This window comes from Podarcis muralis, chromosome Z, assembly GCF_964188315.1.
Source record: "Podarcis muralis chromosome Z, rPodMur119.hap1.1, whole genome shotgun sequence".
Classification (NCBI taxonomy): domain Eukaryota; kingdom Metazoa; phylum Chordata; class Lepidosauria; order Squamata; family Lacertidae; genus Podarcis; species Podarcis muralis.
In genome coordinates, this window is record NC_135673.1 from 13,606,254 (window position 1) to 13,617,581 (window position 11,328).

At 47.0% G+C, this 11,328-nt stretch overlaps 1 protein-coding gene across 1 annotated transcript; it reads left to right on the forward strand.

Moving 5' to 3' along the window:
• The first annotated feature begins 2,973 nt into the window (after nt 1-2,973).
• LOC114589280 (telomeric repeat-binding factor 2-like) lies at nt 2,974-11,082 on the forward strand. Its single transcript, XM_077922664.1, is given in 10 exon segments — nt 2,974-4,284; nt 5,866-6,080; nt 6,670-6,687; nt 6,689-6,772; nt 7,129-7,275; nt 7,767-8,155; nt 8,352-8,527; nt 8,581-8,733; nt 9,972-10,051; nt 10,873-11,082. Coding segments are annotated over 10 exon segments (1,746 nt in total). The 5' UTR covers nt 2,974-3,983; the 3' UTR covers nt 11,056-11,082.
• Nucleotides 11,083-11,328: the final 246 nt, after the last annotated feature.

The window sequence follows — 11,328 nt, forward strand, 5'->3', positions numbered from 1 at the left end:
GATGAGCGCCGCAACCCCAGCCAGGACTGGACCTAATGGTCAGGGGTCCCTTTACCTATTCATTGAAGCAATATTAGAAATCAGAAAGTGCTGTGTAATCAAAGTTTGGGTTATTAACAATTTTTAAGGAAGACCAACTTGCTTTCTTATATAAGGATCATTATTTTCCTTCTGGTGGCCACACTATTACTTATAACACAGAATTGGAAGAAACATCTGCATATCACACCATGGAGAGAGAATGTAAGAACAATTACCCTAACTGAAAAACTAATGAAGAGGGTACATGCATTGAACAATACAGCTGATGCAGACATTTTATTTGGTATCTCACCATAAAATATTCAAATGAACATCGTGATGACAGGCAGCCACCGACCACACACATGGACGTATGGCAAAATCTTATATATACCGTATTTTTCGCTCTATAACACGCACCCGACCATAACACGCACATAGTTTTTAGAGGAGGAAAATCCGTAGGCATGCCACCCGTAGGCATTTCCTCCATAACACACACAGACATTTCCCCTTACTTTCTAGGAGGAAAAAAAGTGAGTGTTATGGTGCAAAAAATATGGTATATGGTAAGTCTTCTGTTCAGGGGTGGGAGGATGGAGAATGAGGAAAACTTACTGTTTTGTTTATACATTTTTGAAATCATTTAAAAATTATTATTTTTAATAAAATAATAGTTCGCTACTGTTTGTTGAGGATAGTCAAATTACAATGGAATAAAAAGAACCGGCTCCCTCGGCCTGTAAAGCGAGATGAGTGCCGCAATCCCAGAGTTGTCTGCGACTGGACTTAACGGTCATGGGTCCTTTGCCTTTTTTCTTTTTTTACTAAAGCCCTGTCTCTTCGAGTCTTCGTTCCAGATGTCCAAGCAGTGAAATGACTTCCTTTATTGTAGAACCATCAATCCCTCTTAATTCATTTATTTCAGGAGTAGGAACTCTACCAATACATCAGTAGATGCTGGCCAATCCGCAGGTATCTCTCTACTCTGAATTAACATAAGCCCCACTATGTGTAAGTCTCCAGATTTCCCAACAAATAATTAACACAGATCTAGATCTGTACTCTGTTGAATCTATTTTGATACCAATATGTTGGGCCTCCTTGGTTTGTAGCTCTTGGACAGGGTTGCTATATTCCGAAAGGTAAAAACCAGGACACCATGAAAGTTGTTGAGCATTTTTTAGCGGAAACGCCAAAATAAACCCACGACAGTAGTCCTGGAATAGGGCTCATTCTCTCTCTCTCTCTCTCTCTCTCTCTCTCTCAGGAGTTAGCATACTTATGAAAGAGATACTTATGTATTTTTGCACAATGCCCAGAAACACCTTAAGCCACCCACGCCTTGCTCCTTTTGTGTAAACACCTTTGCCTGTGGACTAGGAACTCCTTCCCGACGCCTGCCTGATTTTGACAAGGCTGCCTAGGATCCTACGATGCTGACGCAGCTCCAGCTGGCACTACGTTCCCAGAGAGCCAGGCTTCCTGGCACAGCGGAGATCTGGCCTGGAGGGAGGAGTCTCGGGAGGAAAGGTAGCGGCAGGGCACAGCATTTTTTGCGTTTCCTAAAACACCCCCCGGTTGCTATTTTCGTATCCCGTGTGTGTGTGTACGGGAAAATCCGGACATATGTCAGCCGCGCTCTCGGGCTGCTTTACTCTTGATACATATCTATATTTCCTCTTTTCCCACTCCCCCCCGCCCCCCCCCCCGAAAGCGCTCTCAAGAACTCAGTTGGAGCAATCAGCGAGGACCTGAGTAAGGAGCACGCCATCCCATTCTTACCTAATGTTGAGATATCATAATATGGAATTATGGAATTGGTTCATGCTCTGTCCAAGCAAACTAAAAATGGTGAGCAGGGTTTGGGGTTGGGGTTGTCCTCATATAGTCCTTCTGTTTTTTTTCCTTCCTTTCTTTCAATGACCAATGTATGAATACAATCTGCTGGAGCAACCCTTTGCCAACAAATATCCAACAGGAAGATTTGGAGGTGCCAAGAGTCCAGTGACAGGAGTCCTCTGTCAAATGTCCAAACCCCAAGGGACCCGAAAAACTTTTATGTCTTGAACCATCATGTGATCTTTGGATGAAAGGCTGTATTTAGAAAATTAATTAATTAATTAATTAATTAATTAATTAATTAATTAAAGTAGTAATAAACTGCAATCAAATCCGGAACAGTCTGGAATCTGGAAAAAAACATATGGATCAAAAGGTATGGAAGGAAAAATGCCTGACCAAGAATCAGCAGTAAAGGGGTAGATAAAAATGGATTGCCTGTTTCCTCCCCATCCCTATTCCGTCTTGGTCAGCTAGGAAAACCTCTCTGTAATGTTTCTACCCCTTGTAAAAGTTGTTCCTAACCTAATGTTATCTAAATGTTATAAATAATGTTATCTAAATACAGTGGTACCTCGGGTTAAGAACTTAATTCGATCCAGAGGTCCGTTCTTAACCTGAAACTGTTCTTAACCTGAGGTACCACTTTAGCTAATGGGGCCTCCCGCTGCCGCCGCGCCACCACCCCACGATTTCTGCTCTCATCCTGAAGCAACGTACTATTTCTGGGCTAGCGGAGTCTGTAACCTGACGCGTCTGTAACCCGAGGTACCACTGTACTGAGTGTACCTGAAGAAGTGTGCATGCGCGCTAAAGATCATACCAATAACAAACTTAGTTGGTCTCTAAGGCGCTACTGGAAGGATTTCTTTTCTTTTCTTTCGACTACGGTAGACCAACACGGCAACTAAATATCAACTAAATATCAACTAAATATCTACCAGCAACTAAATATCAACTAAATATCTACCTGCAACTAAATATCAACTAAATATCTACCTGCAACTAAATATCAGGGGCATGGAGGTGTGGTTCCGCTGGGGATATATGAGTGCAGAGGCGGAGCTGGTACCCAGAGCAGCGCACATGCTGTGCACCCGGGGGTGGGGCGATCGTCCCAGAGGGGCGGAGTGGCGAGCACGGGGGCGGCACCGCCTGCCGCGACAGTCCCACGGGGGCGGTGCCACTCGCGGCGAGCATCCTAGGGGGGCCCGGCGGCGATGTCACCCCCACCTCAGGGATGATACCGGGGGCGCATTCCCTTCCTTAGCCAGTGCCCTCGTGCTCCGTCCCATAGCTGTCAACCTTTCCTTTTTTTTTTTGCGGGAAATTCCCTTATTTGAGCGCCGTTTCCCGCCCTTTCCCGCTGCTATCCCGGATTGTTCGATATTCCGTAGACTGTCCCCGGGACAGGTGAGGCTGCTGATCCCTTATTTTCAAATCCGAAAGTTGACAGCTATTTTGCTGATCCCTTATTTTCGAGGCTGCTATGCTCCGTCCTCTATCCTCCCCAAGTCTGATTTCTCTGTCTGATGTCTGTGGGAAGCTGCCCGGCTGCCCCCTTGATTTAATAGACTTGCAGAGTTGCAAGGGTTCCTCAAGGATCATCAAGTCCAACCCTTTGAAATGCAGGATTTGCTCCTCCAGAGGAGGAAAGAGTATTTGGAAAATCAATGTGGAGGGGAGGGCAACCTTTATTGGGTAGCCTCAGGCAAGCCTTGCCCTAGCCTACTTCCCAGGGCTGTCTTGAAACTCCACTCCTGACTCTCAGGAAGAGAAAGGGCAGTATAGCAAACCACACAAAGCAAATCTCCAGGGTGTGACGTTTCTGTAGACCGAGTGGAAGAGGCAGGGAAGATGATTCTCAGTACAGGACTAAGTGGATGCCCAAATTGAAGATGGGGAACACTGTTGGAAGACCTGGACATGGAGGAAGGAATTCGTTTCCTTTAAGGGCTCAAATCACCACGTGTAGGATTTCCCTGGGCAAGCAGCGCGCTGCCCATCGCCTTCCCTTCCACCCTCTGCGCTTTGGGGGCCTCCAGGCAGAGGAGCGAGCCAAGAGCCCCGCTGGGACCGGGATGCGCTGAGACTCCAGGGTCCCGGGCTCTGAGCCAGCGATGCTCTCGGCGGCCCCCCCCCCCGACGCCCTCCTGCCTCGCCCACCGACCACGTCAGGGGCAGGAATCCTTAAAGGGTGCAACTTGCGCTACGCCCCCTTCCCGGCGTGTTGGCGCACGGTAGGAGGGACGATGGAGGAGGGTGGCTGCGGAGCGCCCGAAGGAGCCGCGGAGGCTCGCGAAAAGGCCCTCGAGGAGGCGGTGAACCGCTGGACGGTCCCCTTCTACGTCCACCAGGCCCTTCAGGCTTTCCGGGCCGGCCGCAGCCGGGACTTTCGCCAGCTGCGGGACGTCGTCTATGGTGAGGAGACCAGCTAGTTTTACGAAAGGGGCATTTGGGGAAGATTGGCGCTGGGTGAAAGAATTCTCAAGGTACAGTGGTACCTCGGGGACTTAATTCGTTCCGGAGGTCCGTGCTTAACCTGAAACTGTTCTTAACCTGAAGCACCACTTGAGCTAATGGGGCCTCCCCCAGCCGCCGCGCCGCCGGAGCACAATTTCTGTTCTCATCCTGAAGCAACGTTCTTAACCTGAAGCACTATTTCTGGGTTAGCGGAGTCTGTAACCTGAAGCGTATGTAACCCGAGGTACCACTGTACTTCCTGCTGAGGAACATGAATGTAAATAACTAATAATAATAATAATAATTTTATCATTTATACCCCGCCCATGTGGCTGGGTTTCCTCAGCCGCTCTGGACGGCTCACAGCATACAGTAAATCAGAACATACTAAAACATCAAACATTAAAATATATTGCCTAATAGCCCCGGTTCCACTTATGTCACTATTACGTATTTAATAGTCACATTTAATAGTCACATTTAATAGTCATTAGGTGTTTTCATTTAAGAAAGAGTGAACCTAAAGCAACTTAAAATATAATACAATCTATATCCCTGGAATGTTTGTCATTTGCCTTTAGAAATTAAGGGAACCGATTTTAAAAGAAAAGGCACAACGTACAACTAACCAAGAGCACAGAACCCAAAAGGAAGGTCTGAAAACAGCCAGTTGTGATTCTCAGCAAGATGGTTAGGATACATGCCCCCTTAAATGAATGCCTCCTAAAGCCCATCACAGATGGTCACGAGAAGAGTGAGGATCCCCCCACCCACCCTTAGCCTCCTAAGTACAGTGGTACCTCGATTTATGAACTTAATCCATTCTGGAAGTCCGTTCTTAAACCGAAATGGTTCTTAAACCGAGGTGCACCTTCCCTAATGAGACCTTGAGCCGCCGGTGCCCTTCCACCATTCATATTCCGTTCTTAGACTGAGGTAAAGTTCTCAAACTGAGACACTATTTCCAGTTTTGTGGAGTTCATAAACCAAATTGTTCTTAAACAGGACTGTTCTTAAACCGAGGTACCACTGTACCTGAAAACTTCAGCGCCCTCTTGAAATCTATTTCAAATTGGAGAATGTTGATGCGTATATTAAGAGAATGAGTTTAATGAGTTTTGGGTATGGCCTGTAGTTGAGTGTGATGGTTTCCAGAAGCCAACCGCTAGGAATGGCCTAGCACCTTTGGAATATAGTTTTAAGAAGCTCAACTACTTTACCACCCATTTTCTTACAGTAATTATTTCTGTATGTCTGTAAATAAAATCTGTACATACTGCATTTCTGCCCTACAAAACAGGAGCCCCAACAAAATATCTGACCACAAAGATGAAGACACTAGAAAGCCATGTGTTTGTGTATATATGGATACTCCTGGGCCAAAGGGCATGTTGGGATGAAGTTGGCTGTCTGTATATGGTCAGGGGTATAAGGTATGGGACAGGGCTTTGGTGCCCTGGCCCAAGCCTCATTACACCTGATTTGCTGAACTATCTGATTTTGCTCAGTGACTGTTTGGACTGTCTTGTTCTTCTCCAGCTGTGCTTGCACGGCCCCTAGCAGAAGAGAAATGTATTGGCATTCAGCTGCAGATGGTGCAGTTTCTGTCTAAGATTGATGAAGATTGGACCATTGATCCCGAGACCAAGTTAATGCCTCTTGAAGATGCCCTTGTTATTTTGGATAAGATGAAGGACGAACTGGACTTAAACAGTGAGGTAGCAGAAGAGATAAGACAAAAGATAAAGGAAGCGGTAAGTGTTAGCATTTCCTCTTCTGTAGGCACTGATGACTGTTTCTCAGCCTAGTTAGAAAGTCTGAGGACAGCTGTCTTTAAGTTTCAAAATGCAGTATATTTCAGAAGGGGTTTAATTAAGGTTCTAATTCAATGCCAGGATTAACTCTTCCCTATTTTTCTCCATGCTTAAATTAAGCTTTTCAATAAGTTCACAAAAGTTAGTAGAAGCAAGGAGGCAAGATTCCTATAAGGTGGGATGAAATGAGAGAGAAATATATGCTCAAAGGTGCCTGAGTTTATTGGAACTCAGCATGTTTTCCTTCTTCCGGAAATCCAGGGTAATCCAGGAAAAATTGGCTTCTTGACTGACTCTCCTAAGACATACATTATTCCAATGTTGTTAGCCTACAGATATTTAAGTAGCTTGCCTTACTTGAATGTAAAAATAATTTTCTTGAATAAGTGATCTAATATTACACAATGAAAACCCACTGAGTTGAAAATGTAAAGCAGATCTAGAAAACTGCCGGGGAGTTGCTCCCAAACAGTAGGAACATTCCCCCAAAGTCTTCCTTGCAAACCATTATTTTGTCTTTCTTCTTCAGGCTGTCATAACCAGCATAAAAAAACAAAAAATATGGACAAGCCAGAATGATCTTGAATAAACACATGACAAAGGACCCAAGTTCCCAGGTGAGCTTTCAGCAGGTATGAGTTCATGTTGCAATTGTTGTTGTTGAAATGTGCCTCTTGTAGGGTCATTTCACTACAAAGCAGAGTCATGGTTTGTCCTTCCCACATTCTCCAATTCAGTGAGTGTCTTAAATACTTAGGAGTTTATTTTCCTCTTTACGTAATGAGAAAAATTATATCTGCAAGCAGCACATGTTGCTACCGATTGTGCTCTAGCCATCATTACTTTCATGCATTAGTGACATTACCTAGACTGCTCTTGTGGTTTGGCTTGCTTTGTTTAAACGTCTAATGACTGCAAAAATTGCTTTTATCTCTGCCCTGCGCTGCAATTTGCTTGCAAGTTCTGAAAAACATTTCCCTTTTCTTAGAAAATGAGGTCAATGTTGCAGAGAATCATCCAAAGGAAAAACTTAAGTCATCCAGCCATCTTGAACTTCTCTGACAAAGTTTTCCAGCAGAGAATCCTTCTGTCTTTAGAAAGCTGCTGGAGTGCCCCTGAGCCCTTTCTCCTAGAGGTAAGCAAGGGCATGGGGGTTGTTTGATTGTTGTAGTAGTGGGAGGACTATAGCTCAGTAGCCGAGCATCTGCTTTGCATGCAGAGGGTCCCAAGTTCAATCCCTGACATCTCTAGCTAGGACTGGGAATGTCCCCTGCTTGGAACCCTGGAGAGCCACTGTCACTCAACGTGTGGTGATGGAAAACTATGTGAGCCAGCTTTTTCCTTGGACTAACTATTATGTGTTTGGGAAATATTTTTGTGAAGAGCAAAGTGCCCCACTGCAGAACAGAACAGGGCTGCAATGTCACATTAGACATATATCAAGCTTGTAACCTGACAATGTTTTGGACTAGCAATACCCAACAGCTCCAGCATCCTGAGGCTGTGCTGCCTGGGGCTTAGGGGAGTTGTAGGTAAAGCATCTTCAGGGCACCAGCTTGGGCATGGCTGCTCTATAGAAGTAGAAAAAGAAAAAGAAAGTAACTGTGTTCACACTCTCTGTTTAAGATTGCAAAAATGGATTTGGACGATCAGATGGAGACCGGGCTCAATCCTTTGGAAATGGCCAGCAAGGGGGAAATGGTGGAAGAAACCTCAGAGTTGGCAGCAGCAGCAGATAAGCCTGAATCTGTGGGAAGATCTGATGAGACTTTGGAAGAGCCCAGGCCTGAGGGAGGGCTTAGCAATACAGTGGAAGAAGAGCCAAAGTCTCTGGAGGGAGGCCGTGAGACAGTTGCAAGGCTTTTGATGGAGGCAAAGGGAGCTGTTTTGGAAGTTGCTAAAGTGGTTGATGAGTGCCAGGCAGCTTCAAAGCCAGAAGAAGAAACCAGTGGAGCTGCAGAGCCTGCTCTAGTTGCTGATGCCACTGTCTCAGCAGCTTCCAGTGACACGGACAGGTTAGCAGCCTATGGCCTCTTCCAGTTTTGACTCCTTGGCCATGCTGGGCAGCTCTTTTGCCATACAACTTCTGGCTCTCAGCACTCCAACTCAAATTGCACCTGCTGCCAGGGGAGCAAGGTCTTTGGGGTGAGGTCAGCAACATAAACTGGCAAAACTTGTGGAGCAACCTGCTGAGGTTTCTTTCTTTTGCAGATGCTCGCCTCAGAGGATGGCCTCGCATCCATGTTTGGCTTCTGATTTCCACGCAGCCAAGTGCCAAAGGGAGGAGGAGAACCATGCTGCCTCCAGGCCACACCCTAGTGAATGCTCAGGGTCCCTAAGCACACTGATTATGGGGCCAGAGAGCGGGAACCCCCCAACTTGGTTATGTGTGACATTAACTGATGCAGCTCAGTCCTGTCCCATCTCCTTGTGGGGTAAGTCTTTCCTCACTTGTGTTTCCCTGTTCCATTCAGATTAGCTAAGAGGAGACTAATTTGTCCAGATCAGAATGAAGAAGAGGATCTCCCAGGTGGTGAAGAGGTTCATAGGGACCGGGACCGGCCAGAGACCACCAGAGACCCCCGACACCTGGGTAAGCAGCAACTGTTTGAATCTGCTTGCTCGGGTTTGGGTGCTTGGCATGATCAAGGTTTCTTTGCCCCAAGGCTGCTATTGCAGAAATATAGCAAAGCTACTCTCAAAAGAGCAAAGCGGCCAAGCAGCTGAGGCTCTCCTCTGAATGTCAGAATGCCAGAAGCTTGGAGTTCCCATTGTCTGCTCCATAGATTTGGAACCTGGTGAAGCAGCTAGTATCCTGTACACAGTAAGCAGAGGGGTTTTGGGGTACAGCTCTTGGCTCAAAAAAGTAAAACATTTGGACTGCCTGCTCCAAGTGCACAGCAGCAGCACGGACAAAATCATTGCCTTTTGCCTCAGACTGGCTTCTTGTTCTGCAGGATGCTCAACCATGGCTCTGTGCACATATCTTGAAGAGCAAAAAAGAGGACAGCCTGAGCCAGGGAAAGAAGCGCACCCATGTGCCTCTTTTCCCAGCTTGGGCTGGCAGCAGCAGTGGTGAATAGAGTCGGCCAAGCTTTCATTTACCGTATATACTTGAGTATAATCCGACTTTTTCAGCACATTTTTTATGCTGAAAAAGCCCCCCTTGGCTTATAATCGAGTGCGGTGGTGGCGGAGGGATGAGTGGCCCGAAAAGAGCCCTTTCTAGCCGCTGGTCCCACCCGCCTCTTGCAAGGGCAGGCACAGGAGCTGGGGTTGGGAGAGGTGCTGCGCTGTGCCTCTCCTAATCACGGCTCCTATGCCTGCTCTTGCGAGCGGCAGAGGTGGCGGCAGAGGGACAAGCGGCCCGAAAGGAGCCCTTTCAGGCTGCTCCTTTCTCCTCCTCCGCCTTTGCCGCTGTTGGCGGTGGAGGAACAAGCAGCCCGAAAGCAGCCCTTTTGGGCTGATTGTTCTTCTTCCACCGCTGCCGTCACCACCAGTTTTGTTGTGTGGTGAACCGGCTTATACTTGAGTCAATAAGTTTTCCCAGTTTTATGTGCTGTAATTAGGTGCCTCAGCTTATATTCGGGTCGGCTTATACTCGAGTATATACGGTAATAAAAGAGGACATATCTGGCATGTCTGGCAACCCCAACGTAGTTTCATCAGTAGTTGGCTGCCTACGCATCATGCTGCCAAGGGCTGGGTAGAAATTGACCACTACCCTGGATTTCTGATGAGGGACAGTAGTGGTAAAACCTCCCAATTACTGAGCCAGTAGCAATAACCAGCTTACTGAGTGGTTCCATGCATCCTGAATTTGTGTTTCAGAATCGAAGGGAAAAAGCAGCAGCAGCAGCAGCAGCAGCAGCAGCAGCAGCAGCACTTCCGCCTTGGGTTCTAAAAAGAAGGTAACCAAGCCTACACCCAGTCTGGAGCTGAGCACACCAGTGAGGACAGATAGGTCTGCCTTGATAAGACCCCTCTAAATGGAGGCCAGTTGATGAGGACCCCCTCTCCCAAATGAAGTAACTGATGAAATCCCCATTAATGGGAACATAGGAAGCTGCCATATGCTGAATCCTGGTCCATCTAGCTCATTATTGCTTTCAGGCAAGGTGTCTCTTTCGCAGCTCTGCCTGGATATGTCACAGGTTTGAAGCTGGGATCTTCTGCGTGTTCAACCACGGGACTAAGGGGCATCTCCTAGTTAACTAATCAAGGGCAGTGAGGGCCAGACTTGGCCCTCCAGCTGTTTTGGGAGTACAATTCCCATCATCCCTGACCACTGGTCCTGTTAGCTAGGGATAATGGGAGTTGTAATCCCAAAACAGCCGGAGGGCCAAGTTTGGCCATCACTGATCAAGAGTCTTGGATACCCAGATGTTTCCAAGAAGCCTGGGCAATCTCAGTACGTCATATCTGCTATCTTTGATAGCCTCTTGAACCACACTGTAAGGTGGCTGAATTTTATTACCCACATTTTGCAGAAGGAGAACTAAGTGTGGAGAGTGTGCCATCAAGTTGGGTTTAATCTCTCGAAAAATGGGCCAGATTTTTGCCTGCTGTGAGTCACTGGGCTACAGCCCATGTCAGCGGTAATCCTCTGTTAGCAACAGCCATGGAGCCATCTCCAGAGGGTGGGGTATCTGTCGTTCTGTCATGGGGGCAGGGGGCAAGTCTTGCAGCACTTGATGGTTGCTCACGAGAGCCTGTGCCCTCTTCTTTCTAGATCTGGACTTCAGAGGAGTCTCAGTGGATTAAGGAAGGTGTGAAGAAGTTTGGGGAAGGGAGGTGGAAAGCCATCTGCCAGGCATTCCCCTTTAAGAACCGGACGGCTGTGGCGATCAAGGACCGATGGCGGACGATGAAGAATCAGGGCCTCTTGGGGAATGACCTGGAAGCAAGTGGCTGAGCTTCAACGCTATGTGGACATAGGGTGGGCCAGGAGGCTGGTCACTGTGTATTGCATTGGGCCAGGAGGCTGGTCACTGCAATCTCTTAGCATCCCTCTGCTTTCTCACATAGGATCTGCCCCTCCCTGAAACTACAGATCCAGCCAACAGAACTTGAATAATATACACCGTATTCTATCCACAAACAGGACAACACCATCTTATATTCTCAGGATAGGCAAACATTCTTATTTACTTTTGGAATCAACTAACTTCAATTAGTATTAATAACA